Source organism: Stereum hirsutum, assembly GCF_000264905.1.
Source record: "Stereum hirsutum FP-91666 SS1 unplaced genomic scaffold STEHIscaffold_13, whole genome shotgun sequence".
In the NCBI taxonomy this organism is placed as follows: Eukaryota; Fungi; Basidiomycota; class Agaricomycetes; order Russulales; family Stereaceae; genus Stereum; species Stereum hirsutum.
The window spans coordinates 1,689,415-1,708,909 of record NW_006763143.1 but is presented as its reverse complement, the minus strand read 5'-3'; the positions used below and the strand labels follow the sequence as shown (position 1 = coordinate 1,708,909).

The 19,495-nt window shown below is 51.7% G+C and overlaps 6 protein-coding genes across 6 annotated transcripts; 3 read left to right on the top strand and 3 right to left on the bottom strand.

Moving 5' to 3' along the window:
- Positions 1-567: 567 nt before the first annotated feature.
- Positions 568-4,505, top strand: STEHIDRAFT_160246 (uncharacterized protein; the record flags this gene model as incomplete). Its single annotated transcript, XM_007307676.1, has 4 exons — positions 568-684; positions 762-820; positions 880-997; positions 2,583-4,505. The coding sequence occupies 4 exons, from the start codon at positions 568-570 to the stop codon at positions 4,503-4,505; spliced, it is 2,217 nt and encodes a 738-aa protein (XP_007307738.1).
- A 1,146-nt stretch (positions 4,506-5,651) lies between these two features.
- Positions 5,652-5,938, bottom strand: STEHIDRAFT_160245 (uncharacterized protein; the record flags this gene model as incomplete). The annotated part of the gene is made up of 2 exons (XM_007307675.1): positions 5,652-5,819; positions 5,885-5,938. 2 exons carry the CDS (start codon positions 5,936-5,938, stop codon positions 5,652-5,654), a joined length of 222 nt encoding a protein of 73 aa, XP_007307737.1.
- A 3,103-nt stretch (positions 5,939-9,041) lies between these two features.
- Positions 9,042-9,931, bottom strand: STEHIDRAFT_63073 (uncharacterized protein; the record flags this gene model as incomplete). The annotated part of the gene is made up of 5 exons (XM_007307214.1): positions 9,042-9,245; positions 9,302-9,439; positions 9,537-9,567; positions 9,618-9,749; positions 9,831-9,931. 5 exons carry the CDS (start codon positions 9,929-9,931, stop codon positions 9,042-9,044), a joined length of 606 nt encoding a protein of 201 aa, XP_007307276.1.
- Positions 9,932-12,665: 2,734 nt separating this feature from the next.
- STEHIDRAFT_160243 (uncharacterized protein) lies at positions 12,666-13,458 on the bottom strand (the record flags this gene model as incomplete). The annotated part of the gene is made up of 2 exons (XM_007307674.1): positions 12,666-12,869; positions 13,006-13,458. The coding sequence occupies 2 exons, from the start codon at positions 13,456-13,458 to the stop codon at positions 12,666-12,668; spliced, it is 657 nt and encodes a 218-aa protein (XP_007307736.1).
- Positions 13,459-15,309: 1,851 nt separating this feature from the next.
- Positions 15,310-17,832, top strand: STEHIDRAFT_113741 (uncharacterized protein; the record flags this gene model as incomplete). The annotated part of the gene is made up of 7 exons (XM_007307673.1): positions 15,310-15,409; positions 15,559-16,608; positions 16,732-16,843; positions 16,907-17,164; positions 17,221-17,270; positions 17,316-17,392; positions 17,698-17,832. The coding sequence occupies 7 exons, from the start codon at positions 15,310-15,312 to the stop codon at positions 17,830-17,832; spliced, it is 1,782 nt and encodes a 593-aa protein (XP_007307735.1).
- A 93-nt stretch (positions 17,833-17,925) lies between these two features.
- Positions 17,926-18,485, top strand: STEHIDRAFT_160242 (uncharacterized protein; the record flags this gene model as incomplete). Its single annotated transcript, XM_007307672.1, has 2 exons — positions 17,926-18,284; positions 18,371-18,485. 2 exons carry the CDS (start codon positions 17,926-17,928, stop codon positions 18,483-18,485), a joined length of 474 nt encoding a protein of 157 aa, XP_007307734.1.
- Between the last annotated feature and the right edge of the window lie 1,010 nt (positions 18,486-19,495).

Below are 19,495 nucleotides of genomic sequence, written 5' to 3'. Positions count from 1 at the left end.
GAGCTTCGTGAACAGAGGTCGTTGTGGTGGAAGAGCAGGGTCTGGGCTGGAGTAGACCATGTCTTACGGACAAGGGAGCAAGTGAGGAGGAGAGACATGTCGGGTCCATGGGCCCGGGTGATGGATGCGAGTTCGTTCATACTACGAATAGGTCCGGCTGGGAGGGTAGCGGGACGGGCATAAGGCTTAGGCTTACAGGGGCTGGAAGAACGGGGCGTACGCGAGCGTAAGGTTCAATCATGATGTCTTTCGACGGGGTCTGTGTTCCATGTTAGTCACGAGGAATGAAAGAACTAAGTCAACGAACGTACGAGAGGCGTGAAGGGCCAGAAAAATCCGGGAAACGAGAGCTGCAAGTAAACCATCGTATCCGTCAGAAACTATGGTCCAGATGCGTCGGTGGTCGGGTTCGGGTCGTCGTCAGATGCTCAAGCTAGGTAATGACTTCAACGTGACTGAGCCCCGCTCGAGATGAAGAGAGAGCGCGAGGGCCTGCAGGGAGAACGGCATGGGGGCGTCGAGAACTAAACATTCCCATTCTCACCCATCACAGCGACCTTCAAAGCGATGTCTTTTCTGGGACTGAAGCCCGCCGACCTCTCGATGTTCAAGGTATCTAGCTTACCACATTCGTTCACCGCTGCCTCTGAAGCCCTAATGCCCATCGATAATGAACATCCATCCGTGTGACGATAGCAAGGGAGAAACGAACATGTGACGTACTCATGAATGCAACTCTACCCTCATCCTCCCGCCTACAGGTATCCTCTCTAGCCTCCCGAAACGTCTCCACAATCCTCGTCCTGTTTTCATGGCGCGAGTGCGGATTCTGCATGATGCGCGAGTGCGTTCCAAATTGATCAGCAACTCAAGTGTCAGAGCTTACAGGATCAAACAGGAGGGAGATGCGGATGCAGGAGGGGATGGGAGAGATCTGCAGGCGCTAGACGTACCTCCGAATGAACCGTCTCAGTTGCTTGTTGACAGCACGATTTGGGTACGCTGTAGGGAATTGCAAAGACTCTACTAGGCGGTGAATGCATCTCTTCCTAAGAAAACATGCTCTGCAACGTGCTCTTAACGAGACGCACCACAGAACAAGCCCTCAGCGCAAAGAGAGAAAGCTCCACTATACCTTCCACCTCCGAAAACGGCATCCCTGCGAGGATCTCTTCAGCGGTTCAGTGGAAGGTAGAAGAGAAGTACCGCCGGAGTGGGTTCCCCTCTGCACCAGTGTGCAGGGTAGGTCGAACTGAACACTCGGGCGGGCAAGCTGATCAACATGAGCAGCTGAAGTTATATATGCTCATTCGGTGCCTTTTATTACGCATGAAACCCGATCGCTTAGAACGGTGTCGTTGCGTCGCGGGTTCGACTCTGACTCAGGCCGTTTTTTCGGGCGCACTGTGGATCGTCTGGGTATTTTTTTCACACTTTGTTCTGCACTGTAGGCATTTTCTCCCGTTATCTATGGCCCGTCACCGTGACGGAAGGAATAATATAAATAGCCATACCTTTAAATTAATTACTCCAGTAAGTCATCCTTTCTTGAAAAAAAACACCCCCGATTGATTACTCTCTCGCGGTAGCTCTGAGACTGACAGCCACGAGAAGAGTGAGTGTGCGAAGACAGCGAAAAAGGGCTGTCCACAGCGCGTCCAAAAAGCGGCATGAGTCAGAGTCGAACCCGCACATCTGCGACGGTAAGTGTCGGCCGCGCCTCCAACCCAGCTCAGCCACCTGCGTTTGTCATGACCCCTCCATCAATAGATATATACCACCCCTTGTACCGCCCACCCCTACCCCACCGCCTGCTTCACCCTTTCTCGGCCTTCAATATTTTCGGTTTCTCCCTTTTTGATCCCCCTGGTGCGCTTGAAATTTAATTCACCATTTATTTCTTCTTCATTCACCCACCCACACACAGCCTGCGACGCCACAATCGGAGACGCGGCCGCCACTCAGATGTGGTCGCGCGCGTCCGTGGGACAGGCGCGTGTGCCAAATTTGATTTCCCAGATTCGGGCGGGGGGAGAATAGCATTTGCTTGCTTTTCGACTTCGCATTGCAGATCTGAGTTCCATCACAAATGGCCCCTCTGCGAACATCTTCAAGGCTTACTCTCTCTGACCCTCGGGGCAGAAACTCGAAGTCAGGAAGGGAAGACTCGGATTCGGGGCATTTACGACGACGACAATCGTCCGAAAAGGTCACATCGGTGGTATGTATCCGTCTTGTCTTCAATGCGCTCGTAGATAACTCACGGTCACGGCCGTGTACGGTGTCAGATCACATTCTTGTTCTCAGATGGCAGCCCCAAGGAATGCCAATTGAATGTAGACCATGAAGAGGCCAATTATCGGCTTGTCGGAATGGAGGAAATGTCGTCCATCAGGTGGAGAAAGGAGATTGCGCGTGAATTATCGTTGAGCCTTCACATGCCTGGTGGGTCCAGCCGGAACCTGGATAGATGTTTGATAACGGATTATGCATACTGAACACTGTTTCCCTCTTCTTCTTCCCGTTATAATCAAAACACGCAATCACTGCAACCAGCTGATGCTGATCATGTTATCAATCAGTGGCCGTCTGGATACGCGCTCTTCGAATACATTTCCCCCAAGAACAAACGAGCGTACTATTACCTCTACGGTGAGATTAATTTCCTAGGTATAGGCACACACCTTCCACAAACAACGCCTGAGCATCCACCCTTTTTCTCTCGTAAAGGATCGACATTGGTCACCAGATTCAAGTCCCCGAACGAATTCATACCCCACGCCCTATGGCTTCAACAGGGTCAGCTCATCGACCACAGTACGAACTGCACCTGCAAGTACGCAGAATCTCGTACGAAAGGAGGCCCCGGGGTCTCCACCTTACCAAAACAGAGCTCAACTGTCTCTGAGAAACAGTCGAAGCCGTACGCTGTAATTCGTTCAATCCCTCTCAAGTCAGATCGTACGGCATACAGTGCACCGGGGAACGTTCCTGACAGCGGTAGGGTTGAATGGCTTAGAGAGGGGGAGGTGGTCTGGTGTATCATTCACCCGATCACCAGTACGCACGGAGAAGCTATAAATTTCTGGCCAGGTGTGGTGGAAAATATGCAAGTCATCTCCCAGCATGACACGCTAGATGAAGACCAGACCAATCGCGTCTTCGAGGGACCACTATCGGCAAGGCACCACGATGATCACGTACAGTCGCCGACGACTTCGACCGCTACAGCAAGGTACATCGTCAAGCTCCTTGGCGTTCGCCAAAGGTTCGCCTTTCCGGCCGGTAAAATCATCCCCTACATCTCTCGTCGAACAGATGTGGACCTCTTGCAAGTCATGCAAGAGGTTCCCGTCGAGCACTTAACGCTCGACCCGGACATGGCCGCCTCATTTCAGCCTTGCGATCTTTCACTTGGCCCAGTCGACGATGACAGCATGCAACATCGCTTCACACAAGCTGTTGTACCTTACTCTCTCGCTCTTGAAATTGCAAAAAGTGTCAGCTGCTGTTGGGCACCGATGGACGAGCGTAGGCCGGCGGATCATTCTCCCGCTTCCCCTCCACGATCGACCACATTACCGACAGCGTTTGCCCACACAGCATATACCAGGGACCAGTCTTCCCACAGCCTACCATCTGACGCCACACCGTTCGCAGACACCGCCACCCAATTGGTACCTGAGCGCATCGATGGCCAACCACGCTATCAAGGTCTTTGGTGGGGATCAGAGCAGATCATGGTGAATGACCTCATTCGCTTGAAAGCATCCAGGCGGCAGATTTCTTCGGACAACGTCTTTGCGCCGTCAGGGCCCTCGGCAGGTTCGATCTCTAGGTGGCGGGAAGCCAAAAACGGGGAGAACTTTGAGGAATTGGGCGCTGTTCGTCGAGGCGTTTTCATGGTGTTGACTAGGTTATTCGCGGTAGATGTGACAGATGAAGGTGGCAGGAAGAATAAGGAGTGCAGGGCAAGTGGCAGTCTTTATGAACTGGCGGATGAAGAATGGGAGGAAGGCGAAAAGGTTACCATGGACGCAGTATCTTCGGGTGGCACCGAGACGAAAAGGACGACCGTACACGGTGACGACCGCCAAGTTACGGGCGCAACATTCGCGATGCATTCTGAGCAACCATCATTACCACCTCCACCCGCGGGCTGTCGCTTCCGCCCTATTCTTCGCGCAGGATATGAGGCGATTGTTTCCTTGAACCTCCTCAGCGGACGCTACTACCCCTCTCTTTTGTCTCATCCATGCTTTGAGGTGCAAGGTTACAACATACAGCGCGTCTCGCACGGGGTTGTGCAGCCTGAGATGCGCGAACTCTTGAGTTTAGGAGGCCTGTTCCCCGGCCATTTCAACCCCATGGATCCGGTGAAGTGGCTGCCGGACAGAAGGGCCATGTATCAGGTTGCAGAGGACGAGAACAGGGTGCTGTTGTGGGAGCTCTGGAGTACAAAGGCTGCCGATAGTCAAGAGGTTAAGACCGAATCTAGCACTTAGCATAGTGACGGGAAGGATAGCGTATACGCGTATATCGAGCGCTGAGTCCTATGTACTGTGTTTAGCACTGGGTATAGAGCACTACAATTATGTCGTTTGTCAAGCAAAACGTTTCGATTTATGATTCTATGAGTTTAAATACGAACAAGTTTCGTCAGAGCTGCGCTCTGACTGAAAGACCAAATCTACATTGGCACGCTGAGTCTGTATGCGGTCCATGGTCATCAGCGAAATCACCCGCTCCTAAATTCTTCCTAAACCGGAAGTCGCGTCGCGGCGGTGTCGCTCGCCTAAGAGCTGCCTAAACCTGCCTAAACCTGCCTATAGCCACGGGGTCACCTCAAGCGCGACTCCCGAGCTCTCTGTGCGTACTTTTAGATCCCTGACTGTTCATGATAAAGCCACTTGCATATGACTCCCTTGAGATATCCATGTGAATGTTGTTCTATTAGTGAGCAACTGTACATACTCATACTAAATACATTGGGAAGCATACAGAAGTCCGTGAATGAAAGGCCAACAACGCAGAGAAACATAATGGGGCCTGAAGTGAGCGGGTGACGCAACGACCATACCATAGTGCCCAAAAAATACCGTGAACCAGCTGGCAGAACACTTACATGTGTAGTACAAAGCTGTCCACGAAAACAACGTACCTCAGCTAGTCCACCGATGTATACACCGCGCAGCCTCCAGCTGTCCTTTCAATTCCTTCGCCAAATCCCTCCTGGCCCCTATTCCTCAGCTTCCTCTGCGCCACCCTTATCCCCTTGGGAAACCGATCGCGCTCGAACGCTGGGACGAGAGCTGCGTGTCGCAAGGGCCTAGTGCGTCTGGAGCATATCTGCTCGAACAGCACTAGCCCTATTACGAAGAAAGAAGTTTCAGCAACAATGACATGATAGAAAAAAAGAGGAGGATACGCACGTTGCTGCTGTTGCCAGTACCATTGTCGCCGCCGCTCTTGGTTGGCGTAGGCGCATTGCTGGTGCCAGTTTTGTATGTCTCAAGCTTTGACCCCAACCCTTCCGCTCCCGTCCCAATCGCCTCGGAGCTCAGGAACGTGGTCCGTCTGAACGAAGCAGGGACTGCGACAGCCCAGAAACTGAGCCCGAATCCGAGTGCGAACCCATTCCTCTCCTATTCCTAATCGCGGACGTCGATGGTGGAGGACGATAGGAGGAAACCGAGGGAGGCAGTGCACGCATGGCCGGTGTTGAGTGTGAAGAGCTTGCGCTCGAGGTAGCCGGGAAGGTCGGAGGTGGAGATGTGCACGGCGGGAGGGATGGAGTTGAGTGAGCGTTGGTCGACGATCTATTCGTAGTAGCCTTCGACGCGGACCCCGAGGAGTGTTTAGGTTTGCCGTTGGGATTGGGCACCAGAGAAAGTGAGATGGGGAGGCGACACGTGGTGTGGGCGAAGAGATGGGGCATGGGTGAAGAAAGAGGGTGGCGGACAGGGCGTCAGCATCAAGGGTTTCGGGGGAAAGAAGGAGGACGCTCGACGTGGAGAGGCACTCACCTGCCCTTCTCCTTGTCGAGCTTGTCGGTCACATATTTCGAAAGCTTCTTGATCTCGCGCTTGGGACTAGGTATTCTCGGTATCGACCACGAGGCTCTCAAATGGTTAACTTGGCGCAAGGAGCAGGCGGCCTTCGTGACACGGAGAGGGTATTAAGATAAAAAAGACAAAAGAGAAAGAAAAAAAATCAGACACACCTTCGAGCACGGGATGCGTGCGTGTGAGAGTTCATGAGTGGATGAAACCTGTGCGGGATATCTTGACGCAGAGATCACAGCTGAGGGTGTCCCAGCTCTCGCTGGCGTTGATCACGAGCATCCCGTTCTCCGTTCGTTTGACGTGAAGGTCCGAGCCTTTGAGTGTCGTGTAGGTGCCGGTTCGCGAAAGAGGCGTAGACGACGTCGTCGATGGTGAGGTGTAGGATGCCGTTCTCGAAGATGGGTTGGGAGGACGCGGAGAGGAGGTGGGCGCTCACGAGTATGTCGAGACATTTGAAGACTTCGTTATGTGGGATCAGGAGCGTCATGTGCGGGACCAGAACGTCAGCGAGGGAGGCGGAAATGACAGCGGTGAGGTAGGAGGTGTCGAGGTCGGGGAGGGAGACAGCCATTACGTCCACTTGGGGGACGAGCGGTCGGAAGATGAAGTTGATGAGGACGTCAGTATTCTCAACGTGCACTAGATTCGTCGTGAGTGAAAAGATATCGTCGCGTTAGGGGAACAAACGACTTACTAGGGTCTCCGACTACAGACGCCAACCGAGTGTGCCGTGGATACGACGGGAGGAGCGATCGGATTGGGTACGGATTTGGGTGCCAGTAGGTTGGCGACGACGACGGAGGAAGCAGAAGACGAGGAAACCGAGAATGGTGATAGGGACGCTAGGCCACCAATCATGCAGCCGGCTATCACATCAACGTGGGAAAAAGAGGAGGAGGTGGAGGCCAAAGAGCAGGTTCTGAGGACGAAGTGTGAGTGGATAGTGGATGAGGTAGAGAAGGGTATACCTCGGAAAATGAAAGGGACGCACCGAAGCCATCATTCTCTTCCTCCGCGGTCACTTTACCATTCGTCTGACCTTCTTTCCCACACCCGTCTGGCTCGTGCGTTGCGTGCGCACCTTTATTTACGACGCAGGAGGATCTGCATAGTCGGACAATGGAAGGTAGATGCGAGACGACAGGGATAGGGAGGTTAAATGTAGGAGAAAGTGGTCAATATGCGATCGAGAAGTCGGAGACGGGGGAAACCAGCGAAAGGGACGCACATGGACATGCTGCAACCTCCTATCACGCTGTTCGATTGAGGTTCTCTAGGTTTTGTCCTACCCAAGTCCGAGCGTCTATCCGTGTTCATGCTATGTTCGTTGCCGGGGATATCTCCGCGTGCAAATATGGCCGGAGACGAAGTCGGAAGACACACTACCGCTGAAACCGTGAGTGTGGGCAGGGTGTGAGAAAAATCACAAAGTGCACCAGCCGGCAGCGAGGTGATATTCGAGAGGACGGCACAGGAGCATTCGCGCGATCAAGTGAAATAGTCAGCAAACCGGAGGGACAAGTCGGAAAAGGAAAGGGACGGACCTGGATATGTCGCCCCTCATTCTCTGCCTTCGGCATCACATTGCTTTTGTTCGACCTTGCCTCGCGTGCCCATCAACTCGCATCCGTCGTCTGGGGGTTTGTGCGCATTCTGGAAATGGGTGAGACGAAGAACAGGAGTTGCGAGGCTTGTCGTCGCCACACGTTTGCGCCACCTCTTTGTTTGTCCGTGTTTGGTTCATGTTGACTTTTGCGACTTCTGGCTTCTGGCACTTCCAGAGCAACTAGTCACAGTCGTCAACATTCGCAGTCTCTCTCTCGCCACCCTCTAATCTTCTGCTCTTCCTCTTGAGTCTCGTGTTTTCGCCTATGAGGTGCTCGCTCGCCCATGCACGACTTCTCGCATGCTTGTACACCTGCACCCGCGCTCATTCGGTGAAGTGGACAGTGGATGGGCGGGACGCTGGTCGATGGAAGAGTCAACTGCTAAGCGACGCGTCTCTCATCAACCGCAAACAAATAAAGACAAACAGAGTGCCGCGCCACTCCGAGTCGGAGCTGCGCCACATCGGCGTCGTCTCAGCGGCCACTTCGCTCACATTCTCTCTGCTTTCTGTCTGCTTTGGCTAGCCGAACATTTCACAATGTGTAAGGGGAGGGAAGAATAGACTGAGACGTACAGCTTTCCAGAGGTAATTGATATTCAACAGTCTGGCATTGGCTCGAACACTCTTGAGACACTCTCAGTGGTACTTTCAAACCGCAAAAAACAAATAGTTTGTTATACTGTATGCGTAGTGTTTCGTATACAACCTCCTGTGGGCCCTGGGCCCATCATGGTTTTAAGATGGCATGCACTTTACAAATCGCTCACAGCTCGAACACCCTCTTTTCAGGGCTAACCTCTAGCTAATCCGAGCTTATTACCGCTCGAATTAGCCGCGCGATTAGCTGACATTAGCGCGGGGGTGATTTCCCGATGTAGCTAGCGCTGAAGTGGTCACTGGTTCACGTCCTGACAATGCTCGTCAGCCTGATGCAGAGTCCAGCAAGAGTTCAAGAAACTTACAAAAAGTCCCAGCCAGGATGCACACTGTGATGTCCATGGATGGCCGGAACAGATTGTCCATGGGAGGAGGTGAGAGAGGCTGCGAGACCATTGTGGTGGAGATAGATTCCGTACGCTACATCCGACAAGGGGTCCAACGGTTCTACATGATTAGAGGACGCCGGAAGTGTCCAGCGGTGCATGAAAGGTGCGCTGTCGACCTCATGAGGTGACGCTGCTATCGTATGGTTGGTAAGTCGATGGTCGGGTGGTATGGTTGAGGACATTCGCTCATCGTCAAGGTCAGGGTTCCTTGGAGACAGAAGTTCCAGCGTGTCCTCAGAGTCGCCTTTTTCACGGCTGAAAAGATGCCTATCGTGAGCATCCACAAGAAGGATGCTTTGATTGATGGCCAAGAAGAGGAGCTTACACATAGTACAGACCATTCATTCCAAGCTCAATATGAGGCGGATAGCGAAAGTTGGTGGCATAGACCATTGAGAGAGGTACAGCGACCTGGGCTAAATCGGATCTCCTCACAGGCCTCTGTAGTCGGCCGGAGAGGACATCTTCCTCTGAGTAGTATGCAACTACATGGTGGGCCGTTCCGTCAGCTACGACGGTGATGGTCTAGTGAAAGAATGCTAGATCAGTATGTGAAGGTGACAAATGCTAACAATGCCCACCTTCTTGGACAACCCATTCAGTTTCTCAGTGCAGTGACCTCTCCTTAGCGACCAGCTAGTCGTCGCTGGAAGAGATGTCTGCGTTCCCGATACGTCTCGTTCAAAATTACACCCCGAGGGCATAAGCTCACGATATACCTATCAGCACCGTTCCAGTTTGATATGGTGGGGCGGCGTCGTCCAGAGGGTAAATCAGAAAATGTTACATTGAGGCAGAGGAGAATATGTAACGTACGAGGAAATTACCGACAATGCGAGAAGGAGACCTAGATGTGTATCATTATCTGTAACAGCTGGATAGCACGATAAAACCGACCACGTCAACCCGTCCGTCCACCGTTTGATGTGGCTCTCCTCCGCGCTGTAAACGAATACGGCTCCAGACATGATCATCGACCTACGTTCGGCGTCGCTCAGGCGCCGCACGATACGGGGAATAAGTCCAGACCTGCCACGTATATGCCCGGATCACATAAACAGCAATGGCATGAGCAAAAACAGCCGGTCCCATACCAAAATAAGATCTCACCTAGCGGCTATAACAAGACGCAGCGCGTCAATGGTCGTTTCGACTACACCTACGAACGGGCAAGCTCCAGGCGCCAACAAGCCCTGCGGTGCATCTTGCATAGCATGCATTCGAATGAGCGGTGGTGGGCTCAAAAACAGCGTGAAAGGTTGACGAGGAAGGAAATATGCCCTCTAACAAGGCAAAGAAGAGAATGGACAGATAGATGAAAAAGATGAGGAAAACAGAGTGACCACAGGAGAGCGGGAAGAAGGGGTGAGTAGCCCGCACGAAGCAGCATGGGAAAACTATTATAAATACTAAACGACAACCAGGAGGCCATAACGTGACAGACATTTTCGGGGGAAGGGAGGCTTTCAGGCCTCAGTCGTCGTAAACGATTTGGTCATACTTCCATAGGCTACACTGACAATACCTAGTCGGTCAGCATCCCGGAAGGTTAGGGTATTAGCGCCTCCCACTGGAGTGGAACCTCTTCCGTTGTCAGCTGGCGATGAACCTCGACTCGAAGGGGGCCGGATTGGGAGCCTGAAACTCTCACGCCAATGACGCACGTCTGGTCGAGAAATTACAATACAAGAAGAAACTGTGTAGAAGTATGTCAGTGGTTGACTTCCCGTAAGGAATCTGTATTGTATCTTGGGCATAGATCCAACACAGATCCCCACACATATTGGTCTTGGTCCAGAAGGACCGATGGAGAACAACGACGAATAAGTACTCACTTGGCGCATATCCAGATTACCGTCCGCTACTCAGGCCACATTACACCACAACTGCCAACTCCGTAGTCTGGACTCGCTCAAAACACACCGTCTCAATCAATTCACTAGAAGAACCACAACCGACTTTGAGAACACCTCCGACGACATTTCAAACTTCCCTGGACCAGTACTCCCTGATGGGTCTGAAGAACCCCGCCGTTTTGATGCGCTGGACATCGAGCCTTCGACGCACCCAACGGAAACTTTCACAGACGACATCCTAGCTTCTTCGATGATGTTCTTAGCGGGACAACCCTGACGGATCAAACCTGAAAAGATGTCGAATGTAGCTCCCATGGGGGAGATGTCGTTCTCCGAGAAAGAAATTGACGGCGCTTTGCTGAGGATAGACGGATTAACACATGGCCAGGGTAAGTACTAGCGGTGATACTCTGATTCAAAGGGAGACATGCACTTTACTACCATGCTCTTCGTCACCAATGGCAGACTATACGGCAAGTTGTCAACCTCATTGAGGGGACTGGAGCTGACGTTAATAAGTAATGGAAACTTAAGATCCCCGTACTTCACAACTCCTCCTGAGCCAATCCAAACCCCACCGTTTCTATCCTTGCTCCGATCCTTCCTTAGTCGCAGCTTCAATTGCTCTGATCTTCTAATCTCCTCATCGAGCCCCGCTGGCTGACTCAGCCAATCTCTCTCTATTGACTAAAGTTTGAGCGCATTTCGCTTTGCGGAATACTTAGGATTCGTCGTCGTCAACGTATGGACCGCAGTAGTATGGGTATAAGTGGAAGGAGAGAAGGTGGAAAAATAGGCAGGCCGGGGAGGGAACAAACTGGGTATGTCGGGAAAGTGTATTGAGTGGGCGTGGGGTAGGATGGATAAGGCTGCGAATTACGGTTGGAGTTGTGGGCTGAGGTCAGTACGGGCGTCAGAGGGAGCGAACCCGTGACGGTGAGGTGCAGGTGCGTATTAGGAGAGCGAACCTCTCTCGACCGGTCTTGCCTTCTCTTACGACTTCCCGGACATCGAAATACAATCAGATCCGGCGTCTGTCGAGTAGGGGGAACAAGATTGAAGGATTCACCTTCGACTTAGCCAACTCCAGGTACATCCACCTTCACAGATCCCTTTCTGCCTCCTCGTGCTGGTCTGCATCTCGTCCATCTTATTCTCCGTCTTGGCGTTGGGCTCGACAGAAAGCTTGGCAGATTGCTCATGCTTAGTCGAGCGGTTGTAGTCCTGCATCACCAGAGGGCCAGACATGACCTTGTGCACTAAACGGGTGGTCAGGGAGGAAAAAAACGTACATGAAGTTACATTCAGAGAGGCACGAGACTGGGACTGGGAGTCACGAGCGTCGGTACCAGCTTTCTCGTCGTAATGTTGCAGGAGTGCCAAACTATGCCGTGAATGGACCAAGGGCCCATGTACACCCAGCAGAACTAGTCCTTGGGCTTCTTGCACGTCATATGGCTGTGACGGAATCAATGTCAGCGAAACCTGTAAAGACCGCAGAGTACGGAATACCTGCAACCCCCATTCTTCTCGATCGTGCTCTGACACTTGCTACACTCCTTCGTAGAGCGAGGCGGAGAAAAGGTTCGTATATTTGATGTTCGGCGTCGACTAGAGTCTTCTGTGCAGCTCGTGTAGACATCCTTGGAAACCAATGCTCGCAGATGAAATGGCGTACGAATGTTTCGAAGCAGAGTAACGGGCGTTTGTCAGTGCCAAAAGTGGCCTGGAAGAGATGAGGAGTATGGTGCTCGATGATGGTGAGCATGATTGCACGGACGGTGTTAAAATCGATGGGAATGCCGGCGGTACGAAGGTACTAAGGTACTCGACGATGGCTTCAACAACGTCCGGGAACATTGACTGATGGTAATGGAAACGTAACAATGAAGATGATCAGACATGGAAACACTTCAAAGCAGCCGCATACGCACCAGAATCCCGCTACGTGTACATAACCAAGCCATGCGGCTTATTGCCCATCTACACTCGCTGTAGAACCTTCCCCTTCCACGTTGAAGCAGTGTTTTTCGGGCGTCCAATCCAGCGGCCCAGAACCTGCGAGGTAAGACGAGAGAACTGTTGAGGATTACGAGCGTGGAGGAGGTTGACCATTACCTTGGATGACATCGGTAGCCCCATGTTTGCGCTTACGTCCTGTCTTCTTCTTCTTCGACTGTCCGAGCTCCTTGAATTGGCGAGAAGGTCGTGAAGCCTCTGCGAAAATGACGACTGAGGGGTTGTTTATAGTCACGGCGGTGTTCCCGATTGTCGGAGTCGTCTTGCTTGCCACCTGTGAACAGAAAATTGTATGCGTCAAACAATGAAATACTCGGAGACAAAGAGGAGATGATGTAGCAAGACGGGGAGGAAATGGATGTGTACGGAACATATGGTCATGGAAAAAGAATTGATCTGATAATGCGCACCTTCTTTTCCTTCTTGCGCTGGCGACACCTCCGCTTCTTTTGACGCTCCCTTTCCCTGGTCCGTGTCTTCTTCCGCATCTCGTCAAGATTCGCCTCTCGCCTCGCAAATTCCATCCTTTCCCTCTTTGCCTCCCAATCAATCTTAGTAGCCAACCTTCGCTTCTCCGCCTCCTCAGGTGTGATGATCTTGAAGAATGTCGTGAGACTCGCTTGCATGAGCTGATTGGCGTTGACGCGAGAGGGGAGTGGCTTGATTGGACGAGATGCGACGCCGGTCGCTGCGGGACTGAGTGGTGTAGGACGGAGCGATGACGGAGAGCTGGCATCGACAGACATGTGAGTGTGTTGCTGAGTGGGCTCCTGGGCAGCCGAACCGTGATTGTATAGGACGGGAAACATCTCATCTAAATCATGATCGTCGTTGTCGCAATCAGAGTCGTGATACAGGGCCATTGACAGCGTCGGTTCCCGAATCATCGTCACCGAGATCGTCCCAGTCTTCGTTGTCGGAGAATGACTCGAGGTCAGGAAGTTGTCGAAGTTTCAGTCAGCAGACATCGAGGGCGGAGGTGGAGGCGGAGACAATACGAGAGGTGACAGTGTGTGAGAAGATGGTGAGAGACGACGTCCATCATGACGAGATCGAATGATGTTAGTTGTCAAGCCTAAATCCATCTCAAAAAAGATGAAAGCCAGTCAGATTGGGATATCACAGCAGCGAAGAAATTGAAGACGCACCAGCTGGTAACGACTTCCAGCTTGGGTGACAAGAAGCAGAGCGAGTTCGGCACGTTTTAAATGCTTAGTCTCATCCGCCCATGGCCGTACCTTCGTAAACAGCTCGCGCTCGAGAACGTTGCAAGTGGCGATACCGCAAGAGAATGGATCGACTTTAAGAGAGCGAGGCAGTTCCTTCACGACAATGTGCATGGGGCCACCGAGCTTTGAACAGAACCTGCAAACGCCGTTCAAATCAGCGGGGGAGACTGAGTTGATGAGTGTCTCTCCCAAGAAGTCTCCAATCGATAGTTGCCGAGTGCGAGCGTCAAGGCGTGCGGCAACATAGTGATCCTTGCGTCGTGATTGGGGACAATAACGGAGTTGTATTGATGAGAACGAAGCTTGTCGGCGATTTGGCGAAGATGAGTGAGCTGCCCTGGGTGGTTGGTGTCACATACGGTCCATGCGATGGCATCACAGATCCCGGGAAGGAAGGGGACCTGGAAGTCGAGACCATCGAGGTAGACCTCTACGCGGGAGGGGTCCAGAAACGCAGCATTTCTATGATGCTATCTATGGCACCACCTGAAAGTTATAGTAGGAAATGGCTAGCCTTGTGGTGATATGTACAAGAAGAAAGAATATGAACATGAGTGCCAGTGTTGTGTTGCAGAGCAACAACGAGCGTGGTGAAGTTGAATGCAGAGAAGGGAAGTCCTGCGGGACGTACACGGTATAGTCCAGCAAGTTAAAGGAGTAAATGTACCAGGTGAGGAACAATCCACGTAGCGAGTAATATGTCGTCGACCCGGAAGATACTCGACCTTCTGGACGATAGAGGTAGGAGAAGTAGTGAGTGAGCCTTGCAAAAAGGTCGATGGCGTCATAGTCTTGTCGCGTCAGAGGGGTTGATACCGTAGGTCGAGGTTGTGTAGCGGGGAATAGCCAGTGTTGCCGCACTAAGTACGAGACGAGACGGAAGCGCTAGGGAGATAAGGTTCGTAGCGCTACTGTAGTCACGGCGGCGGAGGCTGCTTTCCGGACGTCCCAAACAGGAAACAGAACGGAAGACAGTAAACGGCATAGAATGGTGTTCCGAAATGTATGTATATAATACTGGATGACTGAGCATACCCTGAACGGTAGTCAATTCTTTGAGTTTGGGTCTGCGGTTGGAATTCAATAAAGGAGCTCAGATGTATGAAATACAGAGTCTGGTGAAGTAGTGAAACCCCAGACTGCCGGAGCCCTCCGGCAGATTTTTCTCGTTTAGGAGTGTACCACCCCAGGTTTGAAGGACGATACTCGGTCTCAGCGCTTTCTTTCCGAAGCGCCTCTTGTTCGTTGCTACTCTGTCTAGGTCTAGACAGGATTAGGAGTGGATCTTTGCCGTTTGCAATTAAAAAGGTGCAACGGATATGTAGAGTTCGGCATGGAATGTTAATGATTCTCATTCATTTCCGGGCTTGTATTACTTAGTATGGGGCTGTTCATCCGCTGCATCGTAATGCCAGTGGTGACAGATGTACTCTCACGGTGGGCCACCATCGGAACGCATAACCTCCATCTTTGACAGGACTCGCGATGCGATCTAAATGGCTGGTTTCTCTCTTATTACTCATAAATCTTGACCTGTTGGTCTTCGTTCCAACTTCCCCCCGGCGCTCAATTGAGCTCTTCATAGGTCTGTGGCTCGCTGTACATTTGCATGCGTGTACTCAAGCATCAGACAGGGATTGCGCGCGCTCAAATTCGGGAAACAAATGCTCACCACCATTGCGAAACCCGCTAGTCGTGCATCGCTCTCTTGTCCTATCTCACGTCTTCCTCCAGAACTCATTGTCCTGATATTTGTCTTCCATCTTCACTACACTCTCGAAGCCGACGACTGGGACCTCGTTGGACGAATGTGGATCGCAAACACACATGTTTGCAACCGCTGGCGAACGATATCAATTGATAACGCCCAACTCTGGAGAGTGGTTGGCTTGCATATATTGCCACACGAGAAGTTGCTGCCGGCTGTATTTTCACGATCCGGTAGTATGCAGCTGATGGTAACCGTGGTGGAGGGTTGGAGTGCACAAAGTCTTCGAATTCTTGGCCACGATTTTGACAGGGTCAAATGCCTGGCTATTGAAGCTGCATTCCTTGAGCGGATAACGCGAGAGAATTCTCAGATGTCGACCTCCGTTCTACAATACGTCCACATCGTTGAGTCCATACCGGACTGCCTAGGTCGTGGAGGTAGAAAGTGGACTACCGCGCTCCCTCTTTTTCATACTCTCACCTCCTTGCGTATCTCTGGTATCCACGTCATCACACGGTTCTTGGAGACAGTGGCCGGAGTTACAGTAGACGATACTCTGGAACTGAGCGACCACACAATTCTCACTACTCCCTCGCCAATCAACGCTCGGCCTCATACCGTCCTACCACATTTGTCCAGGCTCAGACTTGACGGTCTGGATCGGTCGATAACCCCTTCATATGCAGACCCCAGCGATTATCATCGCAACGTAGAAGTTAGTGGCGCCAGAGTGGTCGAATGTGGAGAAGACATTATGGAAACTGGCTGCAGTCGGAATGACGATGTTGTGAACAGCGTTGATTTAGAAGAAGAACCAGAGGATACGGAAGGCGGACACGAGGTAGAAGACGACAGCGACACGACAAATAATCTCGCTTTCGCTCTCTTGATGCAGTTGGGCGCTTTTGTCCGCCAGAGAGATCGAGCAAAACTCCCCATCCGTGTACTCCACCTAGAAGCCTGCTCTGCGACGTGCTATGGGAGTAGTACTAGAACGAGGACGATGGACACTCTTGGATATTCCGTGAAGGAGTATGTTGAATGTGTTCGCTGTGGAAACAAAGCAGAAAAAGGTACGCTGACCACAGCCTGAATCCTATATTTTCACCTTCCATGCAATCTTCCACATTCAATATGCTGAATCGTGAACCATGTCACTTTAGAGGCCTTATCCCGAAAATTCAAAATCCATCTAGATCTACCTGTAACCGATGCTGGACTAGACTACATCGTACTGGTTGATCCTCGGCGCCCAGTGTTCAAGCTGATAAGACACTTCGCGAAAAGAATCGGAATACCTGCCGAGAGGTATGTTTCACCATAAGGTATAAGTGTTTTGCCTTGACTTGGACGGTAACCTCTTCTCTCCAGATGCTCCTTGACGCTCGATCAGGTCAGCGGAGAAGGAAACAATGTCTTCTTCAACCCGACAGAGACGATGCACGGAGCGGGGTTCTATCCTGGAATCAACCTCTCCTTGACTGTGATAGATTTATTTTCGCTGAAAGTGACGGCAACATTTTTTCTGCCATGCGCAGACGAAATGATACAGGCGTCGTTCAAGATGCATACCCCAGTAGATATAATTCTGGACGTGCTCTGTGAGCAGTACAAACTCGTTCGTGAAGGGTAAGTTGCTGTTGCCGCTCAAGCTGTTGACTATTCTTACCAGAGTTAATATATAGCGCAAAACTTGTGAAGGGACCTGTTAAGCACAAAGGGATAGACTTGACATGTATTACACTGTCGGTCGTAACAGTACCTCGAGCATAATCAACAGCCTACACTATATATGCGACGCTTTTTCATGCTATGCATTATTCGGCGCGAACCCGATTGAGGGAGTATACGGAGGCAGTATGTTGGTCGCCGTATAACTGAACTCGCCTTTGTTATAATGTGTTCTGGACGCACAGAACACGAAACACCTCTCTTTCACTCGTTTCTGCCCGTGCAGAAAATAAGAACTGGGGCTGTGTCTCACCCTGACCAGCTACTGAGTTCGGACTTGTGCTTCCAAAACTTCGTCGTCGTGCAGCACATACACATCCATGCCAGAGACCCGCATCCTCTCCAGTTCACGTCATAATTTTTCAGGTCGCCTGATACTCAGCCAAGACCCGCTGCACCCCACCCAACGCCACATCCGACATCCGATACAGGTTCAGATCGCCAGCGACCTCCACCTCGAGTTCGAGCGGCCGCGGAAGAGCCCGTCTCAGTATGAGTTACCGGCGAAAACGCCGAATCTGGTGATACGGGGTGGACGGTGGACGAGAAGCTGTTTTTGTGGTTGAAGGCTCAGCTTATGAAATTTAGGATCACATTATGTGTTTCCGGCAAAAGAAAAATTCCCCCGACTAACGTGCTCGTCCGGTCCGCATTCAGCAATGAAGTTCAGCAGTCGTACGTCCCCTGCTCTCCTCGCTCCGAAACGTACCTCACACCATCCTACGCAGATCGAATCGACAGAACGACTGCACGCCCTCGCTCGCTACGTCGATCAAGACACCTCCTGCGGCACCATCGTCTGCCTTATCCGCAACCGCTACCACGTCGACCACACCTTCACCATCCTCGGCTGCACCCTCTTGCCGTATGCGAAGTATATCACCGAACTAAATCTTACGGAACCGCAATCGCATATTGTTGGTTTCGCATTATGGACCGTGAATAGAACGATCGATCTGAGGGTGGCTAGACTGACCATGGGTGACGCCTATCGCTTGCCCTCACGTGTTTGGAGACCGTACGAACATCACCCGTCTGAACAGCGATCTTTTTCGACAGGAGTGTGATGTTGGTAAGAGGAAGAAACTTACGGAGGATCTCCAGGGGTGACATTGGAGCCTTCGGCAATGAGGGGCGAAAGCCGAGGGTGAAGAATGTCGAGAAGGTGGGTGGCTCATACGGAGCGGAGCGAGTGGTCTTGATGAGTGAGATGCCCTGAAGAGGAGGGGGGGTGCGTGTTGACAATGCCGACAGTAAGGAGTTTCGAAGCGTATTTTGGTGCAAAAGATAACAGCGCGGTCACGGGCTGTGGTGTCTTTGCTCCATGGTCCATCTCGTCCAGCACAAGAATGCTACAGCAAAATAACATAAGCCACAGTAAAACATAGTAGGTGTCGACAGAGACGTACCATCCAGACTTGAGGCATTTTAGTAAACCCTCGACGAGCTCATAGCTCTTCTGCCATACCAAGCTCTTCGAGCATTTCAACACTGGTGAGAAACGGAGAGCCGGAGATACAGAGGTCTGAGCTGCCGAAAGCGTCGTTGTTAAGTTGGCGACGAGAAAAGAGGTGAGGAACGTTCTGACCACGCCCCGCTGCGAGCCTCGACGTTAATGCCTATGATGCAGAAAAGGCGGCATGTCAGCGAGGGAGGGAAAATAGTCGGAACGCCGTACTCAGCAGGAGCCTCCACGACGGTTATTCGATGAACGTACCGTGTTCGACCAGGCCCTATCGAGCAAAAGCAAATCTAATGGGCTATTACATCTTTAGATCACCACAGTCTGGAAGTACGTGATGCGCTACTTCACCACCGTACAGTCACCCAATAATTTGTATAGCGCACCTTGTTCTTTACAGTCGTCTCTCTACCAGGCAGTGTTTTCCTTCATTCCACGTCATCTTGATCCTCGGATCCGACTCTTGTTAGCAAGCTGCCGAATTGCCGTAGAATCATACTTCCAGTCTTCGTTTGGATGCGGGCGGATGATGCGGGCGGATGAATTTACGTGGCAGCTCTTGCGCGGCATTGCGAGCCACATTTGACGAGCGCAGAGAAGGAAGAATTGAGCATGGACGCGAAAGCTGGATGGAGGGAGTCGTGAGGTCATTCGAGATATATGTAGTGCTAAGTTATCAATTGATGACAGTTTTGGAAAACGTATAGGTGGACGACGCTGATGATGAGGAAGCATGCATGGAAGCCAAGAGGTTGGTATCATCAACA